This window comes from Diaporthe citri, assembly GCF_014595645.1.
Source record: "Diaporthe citri strain NFHF-8-4 chromosome Unknown scaffold_10, whole genome shotgun sequence".
Lineage (NCBI taxonomy): Eukaryota > Fungi > Ascomycota > Sordariomycetes > Diaporthales > Diaporthaceae > Diaporthe > Diaporthe citri.
In genome coordinates, this window is record NW_025064855.1 from 1,023,770 (window position 1) to 1,048,802 (window position 25,033).

At 57.7% G+C, this 25,033-nt stretch overlaps 10 protein-coding genes across 10 annotated transcripts; 6 read left to right on the forward strand and 4 right to left on the reverse strand.

The window, feature by feature from the left end:
• Positions 1–1,447: 1,447 nt before the first annotated feature.
• INS49_003497 (uncharacterized protein) lies at positions 1,448–2,884 on the forward strand (the record flags this gene model as incomplete). The annotated part of the gene is made up of 2 exons (XM_043164291.1): positions 1,448–2,763; positions 2,836–2,884. The coding sequence occupies 2 exons, from the start codon at positions 1,448–1,450 to the stop codon at positions 2,882–2,884; spliced, it is 1,365 nt and encodes a 454-aa protein (XP_043019056.1).
• An 859-nt stretch (positions 2,885–3,743) lies between these two features.
• INS49_003498 (uncharacterized protein) lies at positions 3,744–5,018 on the forward strand (the record flags this gene model as incomplete). The annotated part of the gene is made up of 1 exon (XM_043164292.1): positions 3,744–5,018. The coding sequence occupies one exon, from the start codon at positions 3,744–3,746 to the stop codon at positions 5,016–5,018; it is 1,275 nt and encodes a 424-aa protein (XP_043019057.1).
• Positions 5,019–7,039: 2,021 nt separating this feature from the next.
• INS49_003499 (uncharacterized protein) lies at positions 7,040–8,140 on the forward strand (the record flags this gene model as incomplete). The annotated part of the gene is made up of 3 exons (XM_043164293.1): positions 7,040–7,075; positions 7,139–8,037; positions 8,116–8,140. 3 exons carry the CDS (start codon positions 7,040–7,042, stop codon positions 8,138–8,140), a joined length of 960 nt encoding a protein of 319 aa, XP_043019058.1.
• An 817-nt stretch (positions 8,141–8,957) lies between these two features.
• Positions 8,958–9,985, forward strand: INS49_003500 (uncharacterized protein; the record flags this gene model as incomplete). The annotated part of the gene is made up of 2 exons (XM_043164294.1): positions 8,958–9,711; positions 9,789–9,985. 2 exons carry the CDS (start codon positions 8,958–8,960, stop codon positions 9,983–9,985), a joined length of 951 nt encoding a protein of 316 aa, XP_043019059.1.
• A 165-nt stretch (positions 9,986–10,150) lies between these two features.
• Positions 10,151–11,030, reverse strand: INS49_003501 (uncharacterized protein; the record flags this gene model as incomplete). Its single annotated transcript, XM_043164295.1, has 2 exons — positions 10,151–10,810; positions 10,905–11,030. 2 exons carry the CDS (start codon positions 11,028–11,030, stop codon positions 10,151–10,153), a joined length of 786 nt encoding a protein of 261 aa, XP_043019060.1.
• Positions 11,031–12,153: 1,123 nt separating this feature from the next.
• On the forward strand, positions 12,154–13,419 carry INS49_003502 (uncharacterized protein; the record flags this gene model as incomplete). Its single annotated transcript, XM_043164296.1, has 4 exons — positions 12,154–12,210; positions 12,277–12,771; positions 12,818–13,060; positions 13,123–13,419. 4 exons carry the CDS (start codon positions 12,154–12,156, stop codon positions 13,417–13,419), a joined length of 1,092 nt encoding a protein of 363 aa, XP_043019061.1.
• A 233-nt stretch (positions 13,420–13,652) lies between these two features.
• INS49_003503 (uncharacterized protein) lies at positions 13,653–15,030 on the reverse strand (the record flags this gene model as incomplete). The annotated part of the gene is made up of 2 exons (XM_043164297.1): positions 13,653–14,228; positions 14,272–15,030. 2 exons carry the CDS (start codon positions 15,028–15,030, stop codon positions 13,653–13,655), a joined length of 1,335 nt encoding a protein of 444 aa, XP_043019062.1.
• A 162-nt stretch (positions 15,031–15,192) lies between these two features.
• INS49_003504 (uncharacterized protein) lies at positions 15,193–15,868 on the reverse strand (the record flags this gene model as incomplete). Its single annotated transcript, XM_043164298.1, has 2 exons — positions 15,193–15,331; positions 15,765–15,868. 2 exons carry the CDS (start codon positions 15,866–15,868, stop codon positions 15,193–15,195), a joined length of 243 nt encoding a protein of 80 aa, XP_043019063.1.
• A 1,792-nt stretch (positions 15,869–17,660) lies between these two features.
• Positions 17,661–18,421, reverse strand: INS49_003505 (uncharacterized protein; the record flags this gene model as incomplete). The annotated part of the gene is made up of 2 exons (XM_043164299.1): positions 17,661–17,886; positions 17,976–18,421. 2 exons carry the CDS (start codon positions 18,419–18,421, stop codon positions 17,661–17,663), a joined length of 672 nt encoding a protein of 223 aa, XP_043019064.1.
• A 1,528-nt stretch (positions 18,422–19,949) lies between these two features.
• INS49_003506 (uncharacterized protein) lies at positions 19,950–23,675 on the forward strand (the record flags this gene model as incomplete). The annotated part of the gene is made up of 1 exon (XM_043164300.1): positions 19,950–23,675. One exon carries the CDS (start codon positions 19,950–19,952, stop codon positions 23,673–23,675), a length of 3,726 nt encoding a protein of 1,241 aa, XP_043019065.1.
• Positions 23,676–25,033: the final 1,358 nt, after the last annotated feature.

Here is a 25,033-nt window from a genome sequence, read left to right on the forward strand (position 1 = left end):
ACTACCCTGCTCTCATCCTAGACTCATCTTCATCGAATTCCGCCCCTTTTTTTGCTGGACATGCCCGTTGACATTATCACTTACGAAACTACGCAGTGCTTGAAAAAGCGACACCGATTCCTCAATCGATCACGATGGAAATGAGAATGCACACGTAACGGATTCGTCATTTCCCAGCGGCAGCACCGTTACTTCCTCTGGCAGATTCAGGAGCTACGGGCAGCTGGTTCTTCGGCCTACGTGCTGCCGTACGAATGCCGATTATCATCTGAAGGGCAGTTTGGCAAGCTTGACGGAGTTGACAAATATTTCGCCCCGGAAAGCCGGACATGTCAGTATGGAAATGGCCAAATTGAGGCAAGGACAGCAACGATGGGCAAACCTCGAGCCTCCGAAATCCGTCAAGCACGGGATTGTCTTCATGGTCATCTCAGCGTACTGGCTGGGTCGTTAGTGATTCAGTGGACCACCGGGTGCGAGAATACTGATATACCCACGAGCATCTTTGGGAAAACCAGGTCGTCTTCAGCACGCTCCAAGCGGAGCGTGTAAAATGCTTTGGATTGACATCGCTGCGTCGGTCGGCCACGGTGTTGGAGGCAAGGCTCAATCTTTTATGCCTCATGCGGCACGCCACCGTCGCGTCTATGCTGGATGAGTATGCCTGATGTAAGTTCGTCCCCAACCGCCAAACCGGCTATCGGCGTATCTCGTCAGTTGGGGGGCGGTTAACTCTCAAGTGAGGCCGGCTTTGGCAGGGCGATATCACTCACTGTGGTGGCCGACTCTATCCAGACCGGCTCATGCAACAACTCAATTTACAAGGCTTGTTTGGGCAAACGTCTTGGGTCTGGTCCGTATACAGAGAAGACTGTGCGAGCATCATGTGCATGCTGTTCTATTCCAATCGTCCTCTTTGCCTACGATTAGGACTCTCAGGTCGCCAAGTGGGACGCACACGCGGATGAAATGCCGTCTTCTGACGCCGTGTATGCACGAGAGGGGGAGTTGAACGTGGCCCATGCAGCTCGCGAAGCCCGGAAGGTGCGAACAACACATATTCAAAGCCTGCCCGTTCCATAAGGCCCCGATACAAAAGGGGGAATTATTGCAGTCGTGTGTCCACCTACCATGAGACGAACACACGGGAGAGGGGATTGTGTACGTTGGAAATTCTGTTCTTACGAATCCAGTTCTGACAGTTGGGGCTTCTACAGCGGCTCTGAGTACCTTGCGGGCGGTCTGGTAGTCCGGTGCTCGCCAACAGAGATGGTCAAAAGGCTAGCAGATTTTTAAGTGAAGGGGATGAGAAGAATTGCAGTTAATGATCTGTATATCCTGAGCTCGAACAATTGTCAAATTTTTATTTTCCATCTCGCTTATTGTTAACCATCAAAAATCATTTGCACCAAGAACACGTCGAAACTGCGATGCATCAAACTCAACAATGGCTTGGACGACAAAACCCATGTTCGGGCGATCAGCCTGCGCCGGCGCCTACATCTGTCTGATGCTACTTGCCGCGCCCACAGGAGTCCCCGGGCGCCTCGTGGCCCATGTGCACCAGGCATTCTGGTGCTCTGTCATCCACGCCGCGGTCCTATGCCCCATCGGCGCGATCACCTACCTCAGCCAGCGGCGGCTCGCACCGCGGGTACTCCAGCGGCTGGCCCCCTTCCTCAGCTTGCTCTGGAGCGAGGTAATCTGCTCGAGCGCCGCGCGGTGGGTACACCTCTTTGTGGTTCACGCGTCGCTCTCGCCGTCCCTGGCCGGCACGTCGGTCGCCCTCGACGGAAGGCGGGAGGGCCCCTTTGCCGTTGTGACACATGGCTTGCTGTATCTCTGCATCATCCAGATCGCCCACGACATAACGGGTGTGTTCAGGACGTTCCAGGCGACGGTTCTATCCGAGTCCGACAACGTCATGGCGGACGCGGACCCGCTATTCGGCGACCGTAACGAATTCGCATATGCCATGCTCAAAAGACTAGTATACGTCTACCTGGCCGGGCAGGGCGTAGTGTACGGATGCTTGGCCTACCTGTTCACGGCCATGGCCCTGTACCTGGAGCGCATGGCGGCCGGGACGATCGTGACGGCCGCCAGCAACGCCCACAACACGCTCTCCGTGCCGTGGGATTACGTCTTCGCCACGTGGGCGACCGTCATCCTCATAGCCACCATCCTAAACGTGTGGGCAGCCTACGAGGACGCCCGCCGCCCGGCCGAAGAGGAGTTGCACCTCCAATTCAGGGAGCTCAGGGAAGGCAGGCAGCCACCACCGCCCGCGGCCGGGCGCTGGCTGCTCACCACCATCAACACCGCCATCCCGTGGGAGATGCTCGTGAGGCTGGGACTGCGGCTCGTCTGGGCCCTGGAGGAGTGTCTCCGCCGACTTGTACTGTGGCGGCGGCACGCCGGCGGGCTGGGGTGGTGGTCCTGCCCGGAGGTCGCGGCGCTGTGGTCCGAGGACGAGCGCCGCCGCTTCTACGCCGCCGCGCTGACCGGCGTCCCGTCCTCGGCGCTCGCGGCCTTGTGGGACCACCTGCCGCTCCGCCGCCGCCATGTCGAGCTGTGGAGGAGGGCAGGGCTCACTACGGACTTCATACTTGGTGGTGAGACCACTGCCGGCACTCCGGGGGCAAGGGTGCCGCCTGATATGACGTTGTTCCTGGGCAAAACTGCGGTTGTTCTGGTCCGCGGGCTGGAGGCGACTTTTGGTGTTTGTGTGGTTGTCGGTGGGATTTTAATAGTTCTAACAAGGTGAGGGGAAGACAAGTGACGAAACACTAGGCTATGAGCCTGTGCACGCAGATGCTGACAAAAATAATATAGATACCCATTCATCCGACGTCAGGAACACGTGCAATGGGTACGGCTATAGCCTCAAAGCACTATCGATACCAGAATTCTGCTTCGGAGTTACAGAACACTTCATGAGGAAATTGATGAGTCGGGCTGAATGAAGAACCACTTGCGAGACAGGTCATAGAGGGTGTTATTCTTGGTCAAAATGCCTCCTGGTTCTTGCGTTGTTACAAATAATTCCATAGAAGACTTTGAAGAAGATATATACAATGTGGGATAGCCATAGAATCCAGGGCTAGGGCAATACATCCCGGCCTCTTTTGTTCCCTGAACACCGTTCGAAACACTAGTATTTATCACTTCATGTTCTCAATGACTTCACCTTGATACCTACCAGTCAGGTTCGCCAGTTGGACACTTGCGCGTATGACTTGTTTTGGGCATCAGTGCTTGTTCACACAACTAGGAGTCGAACACTGCCCAAGCAGTCCGCTAAGAACCAGACTCTGCGGCTAACACAAGATTCAGCGTTCTGGTTTCCTATCATGCACCTGGACTGATTGTGTGGGAGTGCTACAAATTTATGTCTCCTAGTTCGGACCCGACGCATCTGGCGAGTCGATGAAGGAAGGGCCTATCTGAATGATCAAGTGAACAGGCAAAGATAGTCATTTCCTAAGGGCGGATTAGTGGTACTCGCGAAAGTCGACTAAGTTGTTCCTGAGCACCCTGCTGAACGACGCTATCGCCGCCCTTGTTTTGATAAAGTGCGGGAAAAGCGATCGACTTGAATTGCCGAAAATAGAGAGACGAAACGCCATATTAAAGCATGAGGCCGAACAAATAACTCAATAATCATTTTTTTGCATCGATCACATTGTTGATTTACAATCTCCACAATTCATCGCGAAACATTCTTCAAGAAGCTAAACGCCATGCCGCCTACATTGTTCGGCTTGGGGCAATCTGCCCTCGCCATCCTCATCATCTTTCTCATCGCTGGAACCAGATCTTCACGAAACATGCAACCCATTAAAATCTATCTGCACCAGGCGTTCTGGTGCTGTATTGTCGAGACAGCAGTCTGGTGTCCCGCCAAGGTCTTCACATACTTCACACGCAGCAACCGCCGTCTCCCGCCGAGACTACGTCAGAAACTGAACCCATTCATTTCTTTCCTCTGGTGCGAGATGACCGTCCATATCGTCGCACAGTTGGTCCAACCTTTCATCATCCACGCATCACTTTCGCCAGCCCTAACAGAGGTGTCAACGAATACAAGCGCGCCCAAACCCGACCCTTGGGGGACTCTAGACCAGAGCGTGGTACTCTTCTGTGTATTTCAGATCATCCACAGTGTGTCGCTCTGTGCGGGATTTGTTCAGAGCATATTCGAATGTCACACATATCTCGACTTGCTCAACGTCGATCCGATGGATGTACCCATAGCCCGCTTGGGTGTACTAGATGTGCTCGCTGCCGCGCACGGGTGCACATGCCATTTATTCAGCACCGCGGGCCTCCATATCGAGCGGATAGCAACGGGGACGCTCGTGACGAGCCTTACAATCGCGCATGAAAACCTAAATGGGCCGAAATACTGGGCGTTTACCGCGGCGGCGGGCGCCCTCCTGATGGTGGCCCATGCAAACGGGTGGAGGATGGCCCTAGAATGGGACGCTCAGCGGATTGAGCTGATGGCCGACCGCCGAAGACGGCCCCCTGTCAGGCAGCAGACCATGTTCGGGGAGTTCATGGACAGGCTAAGCATGCGGTGCACATGGGTGTTGGAGGCGTGGTTCCAGAGGATGGTGCCCTGGCGACTTCCAAGGCTCGGGCAGTGGCTTTGTTCTGAGCTGGCAGCGCTGTGGCCTGACGGTGAGTTGCAGCAGTTTTATGTCGAGTGGCAGGCCGAGTTCCCACCACTCGCGCGCCTGGCTCCGTGGAGCCACAACATTCGCCATGTCGATCAGTGGCGGACGGCTGGTCTCACTAGAGACTATGTGCCGAGGGATTATTTGGCCGTTCCTGTTCGTGGACCCACAGGGTGGTTGGGACAGTTGCGCTATGTAGCACTGGGTAGGATTCTCGTGGTCCTGGTCTACTTCCTTGAGGCGGCTTTTGCTTGGTTCTTTTTCCTTGCTTTGGCCATGGCTGGTATTTTTTGGTACGAGGAACGCAAGGTAAAGCTGAAGTCCAGAAGAGCCTAGCCAGTTTCGGAGGCTTATGCAACCTATTGAGCAGAGTTTAGGCACTGCAGTACAACTAGTTACCTAGGTAGAGAAGTCCATCAAAACAGCTAAGTTGAACGGCTGAGAACTTGTGGGACCTATTATGAGGTGTGAAAGCAATACTTTTGTCCCATTGGGACGGAGCTGTGCAAGATCGAGAGATGTGAATACAAATGGCACAAATATCAAGAAGTTGATGGTTTGGCACAACTTCATTGCATCCATTCGATTTTAGTGTGATGGAGTCGGGGATCTAAGGCTATCCGTGTATTGAACTGTGTTGATAGGCCTTCTAGTGTCATTTGACTGAATCGACTTGATTTAGATGAAATATCTTGGCGTAACGTTTGCTTGCTCAATCGAGGATGGCCAATGGTACTAACTGTGTCTTTTTCTTCTGATCATGGGCTGACCTTCACAAAGCTCTTTGGAGGCGCCCATACAGCCCGAAAATGTACGACGGGTCTTCTGGATCGTGGTTTCAAGAGCGTGATTAGACTCCATCGGAGTCGTGGAGGGAAATGGAGTGCCTGGGAGCAGTCCGACAATACAAAGTCACAGGGAACCTCACTTTTCAGTCCGTCTGGCTCTGCCTCCTCAGGTGGATAATATGGAAGGACAGTAGGGCACGAGACTGGTGTATGTCACCAGCAGTCCCGAGATTCCCGCTGTGAACAGATATCCTGACCCTCTCGGAGGCAGCGCCGGAGGACGCGGAGCTAATCGGGCTGCGAGAGCTTCAATTCCCCTTGTCTCACTCTGCGAGGAAGTGAACACAAGCTACATGATTGGTAAATTGGCGTGGACGTTTCGCTTCCAGAATTGGCATCGAATTGATGTCCCTCATTGCTGATAGCCCTAGGCAGCGAGTCTGAGGACCTCTAGGTGTCCCAGGATATTGTCCAAATGCGGTTCGACGTAGATTGTCTCAAGGGAGATCGACGGGTACCGTGTTTCTGGTCGGCGGCCGGAATAGGGCCCTTGTCGGGTCATCCCTGGCGATCCCAAGATTCAGTGCCCTTGAAAGACCCCATTATCGTGTCGAAAAGGTGTAATTCTGTCCGCATTTGGAACCTGTCAACACGTGCCACAGGGATGGAATGCAATTGTAGTCTCAAAAGGATGTCCTGCTGATCACGGGGAGGAGAGAGCCGAGGCAGCAAGGGGCGAATTGGTCGGACGAAATGGTGGAACCGAGAGTGTGGCTGACGGGATTGCGTAAGACCCGGACACGACCTGCTATGTATGGCCACAGTAGACCACCCGCCTGCCTGAGGCATCAATGAAACTGGCCTGCCCAGCTGCCAGCCGCCCAACCCGGGTAGAGCCAATGTCCCTCCCCGTTCTGCTGGGAACCAAGGCAAACACCACGTTTCTTCTGCGACTGAGTGAGGCAAACGTGCGTTCATCTAATCTGCCAACACCAACAAACCCGGGTCCCCATTTCCTTCACTTCTTCCACTCCCACTCTTGATTTCGACGGCCAATCCAATCCCAACCCAGCCGTCTCAACAACGACATTGTAATACCACAGACCAGACCCAGGCCTCCCCACGGAACTAGAATTTGGGAACGTAACAGCCTTTTTTAATACGAGATCCGTTCTTTGCGACCCACAGACCTCAAGCTGCGACCTGCGACCCGCGACCTGTGACCTGCGACTCGACAACTCATCCACCCCAGCGGCTTATCACAATCAATTCTACTCGTCCACGGCCCGCCTAGACCCTCAAATCTCCTATCGCCAAAGATACCCTGATAAACTTGGAAGCCTGATCTCGTCATCGAGACCAACGACTCACAGGCAACCCACACTCAACACCTGAAACCACTCACCCCCCATCGCTTTCCATCGAGACGGACTGCTGTGCAGATCGCATCACCTCGACCCGAATCGCTACGCTTCGTTGGCCCGACGAGACAACACACGCTCTAACGAGACCGATTTCCTTGCCGTTCCTGATCGACGACCTACACGACCATCTTAATACACCGCAGCCATGGCTGTCGCGAACATCCAAGACCGAACCTCAGAGGTAAGTCGCCCTTGCGTCGAGCCTGCCGCGTCTGAGCGTGACTGACTCTAACAACACCCACAGTTCAAATCCATCCTGACACAAGCACAACGACGACAAGCGCAGGCAAAGGTCGGCTCCCAACGGCGATCCCTCCTCACAGACGCCCAGAAGGCAGAAGCAGATGGCTCCCGACAACCCCGCCGGTCCGACTTCGCGCGGAAAGCTGCAGACATCGGCCGGGGCATCAGCGGCACGATGGGCAAGCTGGAGAAGCTGGCACAGCTCGCGCGGCGGAAGACGCTCTTCGACAACCCCGTCGAGATCAACGAGCTCACGTTCGTCATCAAACAGGACCTGTCGGGGCTCAACCAGCAGATCGCGGGCCTGCAGGACGTGGTCAGGTCGTCGCAGCAAGGTGGAAAGTCGCAAGAGTCGGAGCACAACAAGAACGTGGTGCTGCTCCTGCAGGGCAAGCTGACGGATGTGTCGGCCAGCTTCCGCGAGACGCTCGAGATGCGCACCAAGACGATACAGGCGAGCCGGTCAAGGCAGGAGAACTTCCTGTCGTCGGTATCGACACAGGCCCAGGTCCCTCTGCAGCAGTCGGCGAGCCCGCTGTATGGTACGCCCAAGACGGGCACGCCGGTGCCGGGCGGGGACACGCTGTCGCTGAACCCCGTGGGCGACCAGCAGCTGCTGATGATGGAGGAGGCACAGCCCCAGAACACCTACATACAACAGCGCGGGGAGGCCATCGAGGCTATAGAGAAGACCATCACGGAGCTGGGCAGCATCTTCGGGCAGCTCGCGACGATGGTGTCGGAGCAGACCGAGATGATCGAGCGGATCGATGCCAACACGGAAGATGTGGTGGACAACGTGGGTGGCGCACAGAGGGAGTTGCTCAAGTACTGGAGCAGTGTGTCATCAAACCGATGGCTCCTGGCTAAGATGTTTGGCGTCATGATGATATTTTTCCTGTAAGTTTCCTCACTGCCGCGCTCCTCAAACTGCCCTTTTCGCCGTTGCAGCGAGCATCTTGCTAACGAGACACGCAGGCTTTGGGTCTTGATCGCTGGATAGTTCCCCACCAGTATGCGAGTTTCGATACCTACTTTTCTACTTGTAACAGTACCAACATCACTGCCATGGGTCGCGGCGCACTGCAGCATTTTCTTTTTAGGACTCCAGGCATAGAAAGACTTTACGGCGTACTTGATATAATGCTCAAAAAGACCATGAATAGATGCATGGCGGCGGCAGACAGCCCGTCCGTTTATTTCACTTCGATCAAGCTTCCCTTCAATGCGTGACGTAGGTATGTATGTCCAGCAGCAGCAACAGCTACTTACAAGAATTCACAGTGCAGGAATCACATGCGCTGGAAATATGTACCTACCGCCTTCTGCTTGAAGAGTGAACCGGGCAAGTAACAGCGCAGAGACTGCACCAAAAAGGTCGGCTCAATGAACCACCGAAGGAAAAACGACGCCAAGTCGCTCCTTTTTTCCGCCTCGCCTGCAGCTTCGCCGAAACGAGCCTGTTTGGGTTGCCTCCAGCGGGTCCCTGGGACCGTGGTGGGCTTCGGCAGAGGGTTCCCAGCGTGCTGTTAACCCCCAGGCCTTGGCAGCCCGCGGGGGAGGGGCCCGAGGACTGGAATTACATTTCCTGGAGGGGTACTTTGGAGGGGCATTTATCCGGGCGAGTCGCGGTTTCCCTCAGGTTACTGTCTGGATTGGTCTACTTGGTCTTCTCTCTTGAATCTTGTTTTTCTGAAGGATTTCGTTCTGTTCTCACTCAATTGACCACAGATTACCCATTCGAGCTCCCCAGACCTCGACACTCAAGCTAGCTACCAAGACACCTATACACACACGACCTACAAGGCAGATCATACAAGATGGCCGACCTCACCTTCACCCTCAACAGCGGCCACAAGATCCCCGCCGTCGGGTACGGCACCTGGCAGGCGGCGCCGGGCGTGGTAGCCGAGGGCGTGTACCACGCGCTCAAGTCCGGGTACCGCCTGCTGGACTGCGCGTACTGCTACGGCAACGAGGCCGAGGTGGGCCAGGGCCTGGCGCGGGCCATCTCGGAGGGCGTGGTGAAGCGGTCGGACGTGTTCGTGGTGACCAAGGTGTGGACGACGTACAACACGCGCGTGCAGGTCGGGCTGGACAAGTCGCTCGCCAACCTGGGGCTCGACTACGTGGACCTGTTCCTCGTGCACTGGCCGCTGCTCATGAACCCGGAGGGCAACGACGACAAGTTCCCCAAGCTGCCCGACGGGAGCCGCGACATCATCAAGCAGGGCTACCACCACACCGACACGTGGCGCCAGATGGAGGCGCTCGTGGACCCGGCGCAGGGCGCCGGCAAGCAGGCGCGCGCCGTGGGCGTGTGCAACTACTCGCGCCGGTACCTCGAGGAGCTGCTCAAGGTGGCCAAGGTCGTCCCCGCCGTCAACCAGATCGAGAACCACCCGGCGCTGCCGCAAAACGATATCGTCAGCCTGTCCAAGGAGAAGGGCATCCACATCATGGCGTACAGCCCGCTCGGGTCGACGGGGGGCCCGCTGTTCAAGGAGGAGGTCGTCACCAAGGTCGCGCAGAAGCACGGCGTCGAGCCCGCGGCTGTGCTGCTCAGCTGGCATGGTAAGTTGCTGCTGTTGATACGTATTGTGGTGTTTTCGCTTTCTTGCCCAATGCTAACCACTCGCTCGTCGAATTAGTGCCCCGCGGGAGCACCGTGCTGCCCAAGTCGGTGACGCCGTCGCGCATCGAGTCCAACCTGAAGCTCGTCAAGCTGGACGACGAGGACGTGAAGCAGCTCAACGCGTACGGCGAGGACCTGGAGAAGAACGGCAAGGTGCAGCGCTTTGTGTATCCTCCGTTCGGAATTGACTTTGGATTCCCGGACAAGTCATGATCGGAGGTCTAGAGAAGCTGCAGGTAGAATAGAAATAGAGAACCCGGATCTTCTGTGATCTTTGCACATAGACACATGCCATATAAAATACTGTGACTTCACTTGATTTGAATTGGCATCTAATTGGTATTGACCACACACATCTAAACGCAAATATGTACACGATTACCTGCCCATCCACCCACCGTCAACAGTCAAAGTATGCCCACTCATATATGCACCAGCCTTGCTCGCCAGGAACACCGTCGGGCCCTTGAAGTCCTCAGGCGTGCCCCACCGGCCAGCCGGTATCCTCTCGCTGATGCTCTTCAGCCTGCCGGGGTCGTTCAGCAGCGCCTCGTTCATGTCGGTGGCGATGTAGCCCGGCGCGATGCAGTTGACAGTGATCCCCCTGCTGGTCCACTCGTTCGCGAACGTCTTGGTCATCTGCGCGACGCCGCCCTTGCTCGCCGCGTACGCGGGCACGGTGATGCCGCCCTGGAAGCTGAGCAGCGAGCCGAAGTTGACGATGGAGCCCCTGCGGCCCGTGGTGCTGTGCTCGGGCAGCTCGAGCATGTGCGCGGCGACGTCGCGGCACAGGGCGAAGGGCGTGTTCAGGTTCACCTGCAGGACCTCGGCGAAGTCGCCGTCCGGGAACCGCTCCGACGGGTGCCGCCGCTGGATCCCCGCGCAGTTGACCAGGATCCGCACCTGGTGCCCGTCGGCCAGCACGCGCGGCACCAGCCCGGCCACGTCGGTCGGTGAGGACAGGTCTGCGGTGTAGATCTGGGCCTTGCGGCCTAGGGCTTCGATGGACTGGAGGGTGGACTGGTTGCTGAGGTCTCTCTGGGTAATGAACCACTTGTCAGTGCTTGGTGTGCTTGGAGATGCGTGGAAGTGAAAGCCTGAGAGGGAGATGGTTGAGGGTGTCGTGACATACTTGGACCAGGAGAATGTCTGCGCCTGCCTCGGCTAGTGCGATGGCGATGGCCTGGCCAATGCCTCGTGTGCCGCCCGTGATGAGGGCTGTCTGGCCCTCGAGGGAGAAGAGAGCATTGGTTGCCATGGTTGTGGTTGTGACGGCGAAGCGATCGTGAGATTGCGACTTCTAAGTAAGTGAGTGAGTAGTCTACCGCTTTTTTCTCTGTGATCTCAAGTTTGCTCTCAACACTTCAAGTCGTCTTCGACACTCGTGACAACTCCTGACATCACACGGCACGAGGGAGGGAAAGAGTCAGGCAAGGGTCATCTGGCAGGGCCAAGCAAGCCTCCAGTTTATTAGTCGACTTATCTATCCAACAATCTCATGATTCACGGCCGTGGACAACAGTAACCGAAGTACCTAAGCTGCTCCGATGCAGGCGCGTCGTATCGAGGGCGGCAACCATCGGCGAGAATTGCCCACTTTTTTCCCTCGCCCGTCGGCTGGGAGTTGTGCGAGTCTGAGTGACACAGCAGATGGATTGATGTGCGGGGACGCCGCCAGGGGCCCAGGCACAACCCCGCTGACGTCGTCTGGGGAATGCCATTTTTTGGAGAAATCCGTCTGTTCGCTGGTCCCTTTTCCGACCCGACTTTTTTTTTTGTCTCCACGCGAACAGAGGCAGGCAATGTAGAACAGACTACCACCGGGAATTGTCTGCCTCCCAGGACTATTTGGGCATCTTGGGCCATTAGCAGGTCTCTGAATTTTAGTCAGGGCCATGGCTGAAACATTTGCCGGTACAATTGGCACAGCTGGACAAGGGGAAAACTCGCCGAGGCAAATCCGCATGGGATGCACACTATCGTGTAAGTCGACAGTCCACCGCGCAGAGACCCCCGCGGGATAATGGAGACGGTCCAAGGTTTGACCCTTTTCGCTCGGGCAAATGCACCTGGATTCGACTCTCTGGCTGTTGTCTCTGCCACGATCGATATCGGAGCAATTACCTAGCCTGCCATTGATCCAATTGTCAACTCAGTACCTAAGAGCTCCACACCCTTCCTCGTCCCCAGCTTGAAGCTATCCATCTCTCTGCCTCTGTCTCTGTCTGACTGACTGTCTGCTCACCCACGCGACACTACCCATCTTGCCATCGTGAGCCCTCACTTTGCTTCTTGCCTTTGAAACAGCGTGCCAAGTAACAGCAGCAACACCTCGTCACCTTCCTCCCACAGTCCACCACAACCACAACCACAACCACAAAATGGCGACACAAACAGTCAGGGCCTCTGTGCTCCACGCAGCAAAGGACCTCCGCGTGGTAAGTGGTGGCCCCAGACTCTCCCCGAGGTGATGGCGATGATGCACCGCCTAACAACCAGCACAGGAAGAGCGCACCATCCCGACCCTCCAGCCCACCGAAGTCCTGGTGGCAGTCAAGTCGACGGGCCTCTGCGGCTCCGACCTGCACTACTACAGCCACTACCGCAACGGCGACATCCAGGTGCGCCAGCCCATGACCCTGGGCCACGAGTCCGCCGGCACCGTGACGGCCGTGGGGTCGGGCGTGACGGGCCTCAAGCCGGGCGACAACGTCGCCCTCGAGGTCGGCCTCCCCTGCGGCGAGTGCAAGCTGTGCGCCGAGGGCCGCTACAACATCTGCCGCGCCATGTCCTTCCGCTCCTCGGCAAAGAGCTTCCCCCACGCCCAGGGCACCCTCCAGGAGCAGATCGCCCACCCGGCCGCCTACTGCCACAAGCTGCCCGCCGGCGTGCCCCTCGAGCTGGGAGCCCTCGCCGAGCCCCTCTCCGTCGCACTGCACGCCGGCGACCGCGCCCGCCTCGACCCCGGCGCCACCGTCCTGGTCCTCGGCGCGGGCGCTGTCGGTCTCTTGTGTTGTGCCGTCAGCAAGGGTCCTGGGCGCCAAGAACGTCGTCGTCGCCGACATCAACGCCGACCGCGTGCGCTGGGCCGTCGACCGCGGCTTCGCGGACGCCAGCGTCGTGGTGCCCATGAAGAGGCCCGACACGATCGAGGCGAAGCTCGAGTTTGCGAGAGAGGTCGCGGCGCTGGTGGCGGGCGCGAAGACGGCGGCGGGTGAGGCAGTGGGCGACGTGGACGCCACGTTCGAGTGCACGGGTGTGGAGAGCTGTCTGCAGGCTGCCATCTACGTGGGTCATGTTCTCTCTTTTTCCCTTGCGACCAGCTCTGACTAACTTGTATCACCCCCCAGTCCACACAACCAGGCGGCAAGATCCTCATCATCGGCATGGGCAACCCCATCCAGACGCTGCCCATCTCGGCCGCCTCCCTCAAGGAGGTCGACCTGGTCGGCGTCTTCCGCTACGCCAACACGTACCCGCGCGTCATCGAGCTGCTGGCCGGCGGCAACCCCAAGCTGCCGCCCGTCGCGGAGCTCATCACGCACCGCTACGACGGCCTCGACAGCATCCCCGAGGCGTTCGGCATGGCGGGCAAGGTCAAGGACGACAAGGGGGGCCTGGTCCTCAAGGTCATGGTGAATATGTAGATTTCACATATGCAAATGTGTAGCGAGCGGGTTGGGGAAAAGTTAAGAGTTTGGTTAAATTCATTGTCATTTGGATAGCAGGAAATGCATGTTACGCGGTGTGATATCTCAGAAGCAAGATGAATCAAAAACAAAAAAAATGCCCAGACCTCCCATCCGCTGGTGACGCCGTGCCGTGGTGACAAGTCCATCCGCACCGTAAATCATACATATACACATACACAGGATATCGGCTAGACCGCCAGGTCCAGCCTCAGGAGATCCTCCACCCAGTCGTAAACCGCCGCAGCGCCCGCAGCAACAGACTGGACCGCCGCCTCAGCACCCATGCCCAGGGCCCCATACTCGAGAAGAACAAGTCTGTCTCCAGCCTCGTCATTATCAGCCACGACCAGAACCCGGTCGTTCGATCCCCAGCCACCAGCGGACGCCATCACAGCCGACGAGCCTCCCCCGACGACAGCAACACACCCACGGACCCGCGCGCCACCGACGGCAGCCGCGAACTGGCCCACCAGCCCGGCGGGGTCGTCCACCGCCCCGGCCGCGGCCCAGACGACGACCCGCGCCATGTCGAACACGCGTATGGCACCCATCCACTCGAGCACCGACGCCCACAGCGCCGCCGCCGCGTCACCTCCCTCGGGCGATGACGACAACGGAACAGGGCAATCCCCACACCCAGGCGCCTCAACAACAACACACCCCCACCCCCGCGCAAGCAGGTCCCCGCAAAGCGCCGAGTGCGCCGTCCGGTCGTCCGCGACGACCAGCACGGCCGGGCAGGCGGCGCCGGTGCACAGGGTGCGCTGGGGCAGGCGGACGGCGAGGGGGATCTGGGGCCGGGCGGACTTTGTCGCGGCCCTCGCCGTCGCGGCCCTGTCGGCGCCGGTCGCGGACGCCGGCTCCCGACGCCGTGTTGGGGTCGGGCCGCGTCGCCGCGTCGTGCGTGTGCGGGATCGTCACCTCGTCCAGGGGGCTTTCGGGGAGGAGGCGGCCTGCCTTGGCGTGGTAGGACTTCTGGAGCTGCCAGGCGCGGGCGCGCACGGGGCAGGCGGGGTGTGGTGCTGATGGTGATGGTGCTGCTTCTGCTGCTGCTGGTAGGGACGAGGGGGGTGGTGAGTGCCGCGCCGTGCGCAGGACGGCGCACGCGCGCAGGTATAGCTCCGCGGCGAGGGCCTTGTCCCCGTGGTGCAGCAGGGCGTTCTCGGCGCTCAGCGCGAGCTCGTGCGCCCTGGGGTAGAAGGCGAGGGTGTACTCGGGGGAAGTGATGTCGTCGGTACCGCTCTCGATCAGGGTCTCGAAGATGGGCTGCAGGTCCTCGTAGTGTGCGTCCTGGAACGGGGTCAGGCCCTTCCTCGCGGCTGTCCTCCACCCATTCTCCCAGAGTGCTTTGATGCTGGTGCTGCTGGGTTGGTCACCCCCCATGGAGTAGGAGGATGATGGGGGGCTGACTGGGCGTGTTGTTGTGAAGGGCCATGAGCGTTTTCGTTTTTGTAGTGGTTGTGTGGCGGTTGTGGTGGTGATTGTTGACTTTGACTGCCATAGTCCTGAGGGTCGGACTTCGGGTTCCGGTGAGGTTTCCGGGGTAAGCATCCTGAGGTGGGCCATGTTGGGCCTGGCGTCCTTCTTCCTTCCCGTCCTTCTTCCTTCCCGTCCTTCTCCCTTCCCGTCCTTCTCCCTCTTTCTTTTCCTCCCACCGCAGAGCAATAAGCCGAGCGACAACGGCCCTTTCTCCCGGAAGAATTAGGCGCTCAGATCGAGATGAGGGTTTTAGGTCGTGTTGAATGAGACGATTTTGTTGATATAGTATTTGCAAAATTCGCCCGACGGCTTCTGATAGACCACGGTGCAGCGCCGTACGCGGATGTGTGGCCGAGAAGCAATCTGTTCACTCAATGCACGGCGAGCTCTGTTGGCGGGGGGCGGAAACAAGATCGTGTCAGCAAAGGTTCTCAGAGAGAAGTGAGAAGGAGAAACAGGGACGGAGAAATTCCAAGCGACAACAAAACGATGAGCAGCAAGAAAGTGTTGAGGCCATGCGGCTGAGAGGCGCCCGGGACCCGAAATCGTGGATTTATAATTCGGGTCATATGCACAAATGAGTGGAGTTTTGTTTGCTTGGCTCCGGGGTATCTTGCTGACCGGGGAATGTGCTCGGGTTTAAGACTAGAGTCCGCAACGGGGCAAAAAGAGAGAGAGAGCAAAATGACGATATGGCAAATTATGAATGGGGATTGTGGATATGGTATGGCAAACAGATATTTTTTTCCCCATGATTTAAAAACAGTGGATCAGTTGCAAAAGGCCAGACCAAGCCGCATGGAAGAAGATTAATGACTTACTCTGCCCGCAGGGACGCAATGCGGATCTTGTCCAGCCTGAGATACAGGTCCTTCACGTAACCCTCGTCATCCTCAACGTCGACAGGCCGATGTCTGTGAGGCATGTCTGCTTTTTTGACTTTCGGCAAGAGCACCGAACCTGGGGGGAAATACGGGGCTTATTATGAGACAAGTAAAATTGGGAGCAAGTGAGACGATCGGCCCACGGTGACACACGCCCTTGAGTAAGTGAGTACGAGCCAAGCTAAGCACAAGCCCGAGGACGTCACTGCCGCTGGTGCTGGTGGTACCGTATGTTTGTGTGTGTGTGTGTGTAAGTGTGTGTCTGTACGGCTTACGGGCTGGGGATCTCCGAAGGATCGGGCCCGGGGAAGGCGTGTGGGACAGGCAACAAAGTAGTCTCGGGGCAAAAAGGACAAGTCAGGATGAGGACGGACGGGATGGATGTTTCGAAATGCCACGGACTAATGGTTCGTGCGATCTTTTTTGCAACCAGGAGGCAAAACAGGTTCAGACGAGAGAAGACCGAAAGACTTCCTGACGCGAGAGGATGGGATGGGTGGGCAGGAGCTGGTAGACTATAGGGTGCGTTGGGATGCGAAGAGGGGGAGGGGGGAGGAGGTTTATGGACACCATCTTATACGTTCGCTGCTCGACAGACATCCGGGCAGACGGTACACGATTCTAGAGAGGGCTCGTGGCAGGCCAGACCGTCCAGGCCAGATCAGATCAGATCAGACCAGACCAGACCAGACCAGACCAGACAGACAGACTTCGGTCATGCTCACGTGTGCTTTGTTCATGGGCAGAGCGGGCGAGAGACGCTTGCTCCCCTCCCCTCCCCAAGCTCCAGCGGCTCCAAAGCCCTCGTGACTTCTGGCGCTTTGTGCTTTTGTTTAGAACAAGACGAGAGGAGGGGAGTAGGCCGTGCTTGGTGCCTTGCCTGCCCCCTTAGGACGGGCCATGAGGCTCGTCTGGGCCACTCGAGCGCGGCGGTGGCTCCGGCTCGTGACGATGGTTACACGTATTATGCAGAAGACAAGTGCTGTGTGTGTGTCTGATCTGGCATGTGTCGGGAAGGAGGGAAGCACTCGGGAATGTGGCCGTCCACCCAGATGCGCTGATGTCGATGCAGCCAAGCTTTCATCGATGCAGTCGGCCCAGAAAGAAGGTTTGTCCGTACTGGTGTTTTCTCTGCTGTCCGCATGTCTGGCATGTGAGAGCGGGAACTGGTGCAGGGAATCCCCAGGTGCTGCCCGGTGCCACCCCCAGGTTTTCGTTTCTCTCGGGAACCGAGTGGACGGCAATTGGACTATCCCGTACTTGGGGTCTTGCGGTGGTTCGAAATGGTCGCATTTTTAGCTTCGGCTTCGGCCATTTCCTGGCGCTACCAGCTGGCCCCATTCTATTACTCAGACTCACTCTGCTTCTCTCTAACGCGGCAGGCGACCCAGAGGCATCGGGTTGACCGACTGCCGGTGTGTGCCCAAGAAGCGTCCAACAATAGATATCAAAACGCCGTTCTAACCTGAGTGTACACCGAATGCATCTTCCCCCTTGTCCTTTATCTGCAAATGACCTCCATGTGGGCAAGGTATTTGATAGGGTTCACAGTGAAGGCTCAACCTGTGACCGCATCACTGAACCGTGACATCTCAGGCTTATATTCCCCCAGTGCCTTCTTAGCACGGGCCCGGTGAATATGCTCCGCCCTTCCTGGCCGTTGTTTACTCCAAAAATCAGATTTAGCAGGCAAGATCGATCACAGCCTCGAGTCCGTGGTGCTGGCCATCCATCAGCTCGGCTTGTTTCCCCGCTCCAGTCCGTCACGATGACCCGCGATCGCGCAAACACACACGAGCGCAGGCCCTCGGACTGCGGAGAAAGGAGTGCGACTTATTTCTTGTAGTAGTGGGCCATCTCCAGCCCGGCCCTCTTGAAGCCGCACTTGATGTAGAAGCCCTCGTTGGCCTCGCTGCAGTCGAGGATTGTCTTGTAGGCGCCGACCTTTTCGGCGATGAAGTCGAGGGCCTGGATCAGGCGCAGGCCTAGCTTCTTGCCCTGCTGGTCCTTTGCGACCGCGATGTCCTCGATGTGGCCGACCAGGCCGAGGTTATGGATGCTGGTTGGTGGCGATGAATGTTAGCATGAGTACTAGATCTTGCTAGTTTGGACAGGAAGTAGAGCAAGTTTGTGCATTCCACTACCCACTATGGGCACCGTTGGGCCACAAGGCTATAGAATCTTGGGGAGAAAGGGATAGCATCGTACAACTTGCGCTCGACAATGAGGGCACCAGTGCCGACAACCCTGCCGCCGTCCTCAATGACTAGGATGTAGTAGCCGCCGTCCTGCTTGCTGAGCCACTCGAAGCGCCCGGCGAATTGGTCCTCTGTGATGTCACCGACAGTGGTCAGGACGCGCAGGCAGTCGAGGAAGCCGGCGTTGAAGTCGGACTGTCGCAGAGCGCGGATCTTGTATCCATCGGGGAGGGCCTTTGCGACTTCGGGGGAGATGAGGTCGTCGCCGAAGAGGCCTGCGTCTGGGGCGGCTGCTGTGGCGGTGGTGGTGGTTGTGGATGTGCCGTTCATCTTGACGGTCTCTGTGGTCTGGGTGGCGGCAGAAGCTGCTTTGGCGGGCTCTGTGATTCCATTCATGTTGGGCGGGCTGTGGGAGAGCGCGAGGGCGGCCGCTGGGCGGGCGTGAGGTTATAGCAGCTGGAGAACAAAGAAGCTGTAGGTCAATGCGGATAGCTTCACTGACAGCAGACGGACTGGGAGTAGTCGTGGTGGATAGAAGATCGCGCAGGCTAAGCGAGTCGATGGAACGAGTGACGTTGGCTTAAGGTGGGCACAGGAGGATAAAATTGAAACAGGGACAAGAGGTAGGATTACAATGTCCAGGGGGACAGGTGTCGCATTTATCGCAGGTGTTGTGGTGTTGGATGGCACAAATAGCATTCACTCATCCCTCTGCGTGACGTGCTGCTGCGCTGTCCGTCCTCAGCCCTGGACGGCTTCCAAGGCCCAGCCATCAAGGCCCAGCCATCAAGGCCCTGCAGCCGATCCTCTCTCGTCCCTTTTCCCCTGAGCTATTTTAGGCCCCCAGCTGCACCTGGACCTGGACCCCTGCGTCGGGATGCCGTTGATCTTGGTCCATTACTCGGAGAGGGCGAGATCTCTAGGCGCAGCTATGATGCTATCGTGTGTAGGCCATCTGCACGATAGAATACGGCATGTGGTTATTATCTAGTGTCCTCTGATGCTGATGCCTATGTTCCGAGCTTGTGCTGCAGTCCAGGCCCAACACGAGCCGAGTCGAGTCGAGGCGAATCAGTTCCAGACTCGAAGCCTCCCGACCATCCAGCATCTTCAACCCCTGGACGAGATGTCGTCACTTTTCTTGTCTTCCAGAAGAGCTACTACGGTCGGCTTGACTTCTGCACGCAACGTGCACATACCTCGGTACGGGGCCGACCAGATACATGTAGATACGTACTTTCCACGCGCACGTCTGACAGATGCAATGGCACATCACACCTGCAGGCACTCCAGATCAGCCCGTCCAAACTTTCCCAAAGACAGGAAACGCACACATCACCTTGCATCACATCTAGCCGGGCCTCGGGTCCAACAAAGCAGCAAATCGGCGGCTGATCCACCTCACCCAAGCTTCGGCCTCGAGGGGCCTGAGGGGGAGACAAACTCCGCTTTGTCCACGTCAAAAGGGCCTTCTCGAGGTTTGATGACTCCTCAGCCCGCGTCTTTGCCTGCCTGTCACATGTCACTGCCCATTTCCCAGTAGACCTCTGCCCAGCACTGCACCCACCGCACTACACCACAGCTGCTCTTGATCGACATCGAGGATTTGTTGGGACCAGAACTGCCCATTCCAGCCCTCGATGCCATCATGCACTGTTTACTTGCGACCCCCAAACTGCTGACATTCCGACCTCTCCACTCGATCCGCATGATCAATAACCACACGGACCTGCCTTAACTCATCATCAGTTCGCCACCCTCGGCCATGCACACGTGAACGCCCTCAACAACATGCCCCAGACGCCAGTCGTACCCATCTGCTTTACAACTGTTCCAGCTCGCGCTCCCACTGCCAAAGCTCCCACCTGAGCCAGACAACCCATCTTGAACGAGTTCCCGAGCCTCTGCTCGCGCCTCGTCGAAGATGGAGGATCGTATACAACATGGTTCGGCCAACGCCCCTTCCGCTGCCGCGCCAGACCCCCTCGGACTCCCAGTCGAGCCGCGAGACGTGATCCCTTCTCCTCCGCCGGGGCGCACCCTCCTGCCAGCCCCCGTCGCCACCGCCATCAGCCTGTGGACGCGTTCCACCAGCCTCGCCCTCCGGGTTGGTACGGTCATCGGCGGCTATGGCTTCGGCGCCGCAAAGGCCACCACCCTGTCCAGCCTCGAGATCGGCCGCGGCATCATCGAGGGCATCCTGCACCGTGCCGGATCCGAGTCCTTCTCCAGGTCCAACTCCGACCTGGCCAGGGCCGATGCCGAGACCATCATGGAACGCAGCCTCGAAAGCCTGCACATCGCGATGTCTCAGGTCGTCTTCTGGACCACCGCCGGCTTCAACCTGACCAGCACGACCCTATCCGCCATCTCAGAGGTCTCGCAGTTGACTCTCTCCTACCTTGACTCCATTCTCGGCTCCACCGAGTCCTCGAGAGCCATCGCCAGCATCATCACCCTGATACGGCGCGAGTTTAACAATCCAGCTACTGGCCAACCGGGCGAGCACGTCGGCGTCTTCGATCTCATCGTTGGCATGGTTGGGCTGGCATACTTTCAGAGATGGTCTTGGAGGCTCATTATGCAGGAGAATCAACGTCTACAGGTCGACGAGATACTGTGGGACGTCGTGATTATCAATGACGAGGAAAGGCTGGACTATAGCAGGGTCGACAATGGAATGCAAGTAGCTGGCCGTGACCTGGAACCAGGCCCCAACGAGACGGTCATACAGACCATCCAGCAGCATGATGCCGTCGACAGCAGCGACGGCGAAGACGATCTCCCCGAGATACGGCTCAAACAGCAGATCATGCGCACGCTGCCGGCTGGCGCCAAAGTATCGATCATGACAGAGACCAAGACGACCAAGACCATCACTGTCGACGTCTCCGGCACACAGCCGAGAGCCCTTTCGCCACCAGCAGGTGTCGAGCTCATCGAGGAGACCCGTCTGCGGCCGGTCTCGTCACAAGGGAACCGTCGTTTGTCGGTATCGTCAGACCATCTTCTGCAGGGGTCCAGTCCTCTTGATTCCACTTATCGAGTGGTCTACAGGGTTAACAAGAACAAACTTAGAAGTACGGAGATGGAGAGAGGCCCCGAGGAAGTTGAGGTGCCTCGATTCGTGGAGCAGATCGACTCAGATACCGAACAAGCCCTTGAAGACCACACGATTTCGGATGATGAGAAGGAAGTATTACCACCATCGCCGCCCTCCCCGCCTTCGCCACCGTCTCCGCCTCCGCCACCCCCGAAGTCTCCACGCCATGAGACTCAGACCGAAGCTCTCCCTCCTGCGGCTGGGGCACCGCCTGTTCGTTCACGTTCAAAGAAAGGTCGTATATCCCCAGTCCTCAGCCGAAAATCCAGTGTCGACAAGACTTCACAAATACCACTGCCCAAGTCGAGCCCGGAGACCTCTGCAAATCAGAAACGGCCGAGGATGCCCGTATCACCTCCGGGATCGACGAGCAGCATGGACAATCCGCGCAAGAAGCAGCAGTCCATGTCGAAGCTGCTGTCAAAGAGGGCAAAAGGCGACGTGACTCCACCTAACTCAGCAAAACCACCAAGCGAGAAGAAGGGAGGTCTGCGCAATGTTTTGAAAAGGGGGTCAGGAACCACTCTGGGCAACTTCGTTGCAAAAGATGAGAAAGACACCGTATCCTCCAATGTGCCGGTGGCTTCGAAAGGGAAGCAGCAGCCCGCGAGGGACTTGCGTCGCGGGCCGGCGCAGATCCACCAGAAGCCGTCGTCGTCTGCCGCAAAGAAGCAGATGTCTGTCCCAAATCGCGACGCCTCTCTTGTCCCAAGGCGAGACGCCCCCCGCCCGCCTCATGGAGGTCAGGCGAGGAACCCACTCACGTCGCGAGCACTCGCCGAGTACGAAGCCAGCGGAGCAGTGCCACGAAGCCCTTCCCGAGCAAGCTACATATCCATCCACGAGCGCAGGCGGGATTCGCTCATCTCGCAGACGGACACCTTCTCCATTCACTCCGTAGAGCATCATCTTCGACCCGTATCACCCGCCTACAACCGCAGTCCCATAGCGAAATCGAAGTCGGGGGGAGACATTGTCGACAGACAGCTGCCTCCACCGTCGCCCTCGCGAAATCACCGACGAGTCTCTTCTCAAACCTACTCACCAAGCATTTACACATTGAAAACTGCAGATTCACAGATGTCCCTTATACCCTTCCACCATCGCAGCCCCTTTGGCAATGCCGAAGCGCTCGCTACACTCCGTCGCACGGGTAGCATCGACACGACATTCCCACGCTTCCACCTCCTTCGAAATATCACTCGCTACATGCGATTTTCCTCCGCCTCGTACGGCTCAAGCTTCCTAAAGGTCCTCGGCATATCCAAGACGATGCCGCCCATGCTCAAAGCCCTCGACGACACCCACCACGAACTCCGCATGTTCGCCCATCATACCCAATCCCAGCCTCAATCCATCCTATTGTCGTCTTTTGTCGATCCGCAGGGCGGCAGTGACTCCTCGGGATCAACCGAGACCGGCGTGCCGCTTGTGCACTATGTATCCCTAGACGACGAGTCGAAAGCTGTCGTGTTGGCCTGCCGCGGGACGCTGGGGTTCGAGGATGTCCTGGCCGATATGACATGCGACTACGATGACCTCGTCTGGCGTGGGAAGAGCTACAAAGTCCACAAGGGAATCCATGCCTCTGCGAAAAGACTACTTTATGGTGGCGACGGGCGGGTGCTGGTAACGATCAAGGCCGCACTGGAAGAAAACCCAGACTACGGACTCGTCCTCTGCGGCCACTCCCTCGGCGGTGCCGTCACCGCCCTGCTGGGGGTCATGCTCAGCGAGCCGATCGACGGCGGAACCTCCTTCGTGACATCAGACGAGCCGCACAGCCGCCTCCTGACGTACCCGGGCTGCTCACCGACCGACTCTACCGCGCAAACGCAGCAACCGCGGCCAAACATCTGCCTGCCGCCCGGTCGGCCGATCCATGTGTACGCCTACGGCCCGCCGGCTACCATGTCGCCATCGCTGCGCACCGCGACGCGCGGGCTGATAACGTCCGTCGTGCACGGGCAGGACCTGGTGCCGTACCTGTCGCTGGGGGTGCTGCACGACTTCCAGGCCGTGGCGCTGGCCTTCAAGACGGACAACGCGGACGCGAAGCAGGAGATCAAGCAGCGGGTGTGGGAGGCGCTGCAGGGCGGGCTGATGGACAAGTGGCGAGGGGGAGGCGGCGCCAGCAGCAGCAGCAACAGCGGGGCCGGCAGGGCCGTCGGCGATGAGGACGAGGAGTGGGCCTTCGCCGCGTTCAAGACGCTCCGCGCCAGCATGATGAGCGAGAAGCTCCTCCCGCCCGGGGAGGTGTTCGTCGTGGAGACGGAGAAGGTCCTTCGGAGGGACGCATTCGTGGGGCCCGACGGCAATGGACAGCATCAGCAGCCGAGAGAGAGGGACGACAACAAGGGACAGCAGCAGCAGAAGTCGTTCAAGTACGTGGGCCGCCCCGCCAGGAGGATCGTGCTCAAGTACGTGAGGGACGTGGAAGCGCGGTTCAGGGAGGTGCGGTTCGGGGCCACGATGCTTACGGACCACAACCCGGCCAAGTACGAGGATGCGCTGGATGGGCTGCGGTTTGGGGTCGTCGAGTCTTGATTCGTTGGTGACTCGAACCTGTGACCCCTATCCATGTCCAATCGTGGACATCGTCTCGCATGATGCCAGCCCGAACAAGCTCTTGTCGAAGCGCCCCCCCCCCCCCCCAAAAAAAAAGGACACAGATACTGGGCGGTTCCGCCTGTTGTCTTTCCGATGCCCAAAATCTCGTCTCCAGATCACGGCGTGTATATCAGCCTTGCACCGAGCTTGGCCTCTACTGCGTGAGGACGTCCGTCCTACCTCCTTCGTCAGATGCCCATTGGTTTCCCGTCGGTGCCTGTCGATCTTATCCAGTGACTATCTACCTGCCCATATAACACCGTCGCTTACATGTTGATGAGTTCACGTTCACTTTGTACATACCTTGCGTGCCGCTAGATATGTGGATATATATACATGTATTTACGGAGTCGTGCGTGGAGGAGGTTTGGGCTTTGGGATAGATCTGGATTAGACTCTATATCATATACACATACATATATGAACTTCACACGGGGCACCTCAGATGTATGAGCTAAGTCCACAGCGTCATCTTTGTAGTCACTTATCAGCCCTACTGCTACTGAACAAGATATATTTCCTGCTGCCCTCTCTGCTCGGACACAGATTCCCGCTTGTCCGCGACTGGTCACTAGTACCGTGGGTGAACATGGACGCAATTTTCTACTATTTCTACACCACCCTGATCCTGCTCCGCAAATTATCAGATTCCGGCCGAGTGCGTCCCCAGTTTCCAATGAGGGTGGACGTTTCTGGGCTCACGACAAAGGGCGTAGAACACCAAGCCCACCCTTTTACCCGCCACCACATCGATATGCACAGACGACATGGTATTGGCAAAGTTGGATTTATAGTTTTATTTTCTGACTGCTTCCGTTAAGATCCTAAGTCCACTTGCCACGCACACATGTGCAGCGCCGACTCTGGCTCATCGCGTCCCGCGCTGGTCTACATGCCCCACAAATTCCGGCCAAGTATATATATTCGAAGACAAAAATGTCAGAATCTTGAAATGACCAAAGTAAGAACTGGTTCCATGAAGCAAGCCAAGCAGCTCGTTTATCATCCGAAGTCCCTAGATCCGACGCTGGGCGAGGGAGACGTGATCAAGAGCCCGCCCGTGCCGCCCGGAGAGCTCGAGTGTCTGAAAGGAATTCCACGGGAACGTGAGGATTCGCCAGGTTTTTTGTCTGCGTATTGGGTCTTCTCGCCCCGAGTCAAAGTCATGGACGTGTCTGGAAGGAAACAGTAAACTCGACGGCGCCGGAAACCCCATGAGCGGTCGAGAACATCAACTCGTGGGACCGAGAACAGACTGCCCGATGTTTTGCGAAGCGGAATCAAGCCACCATCCC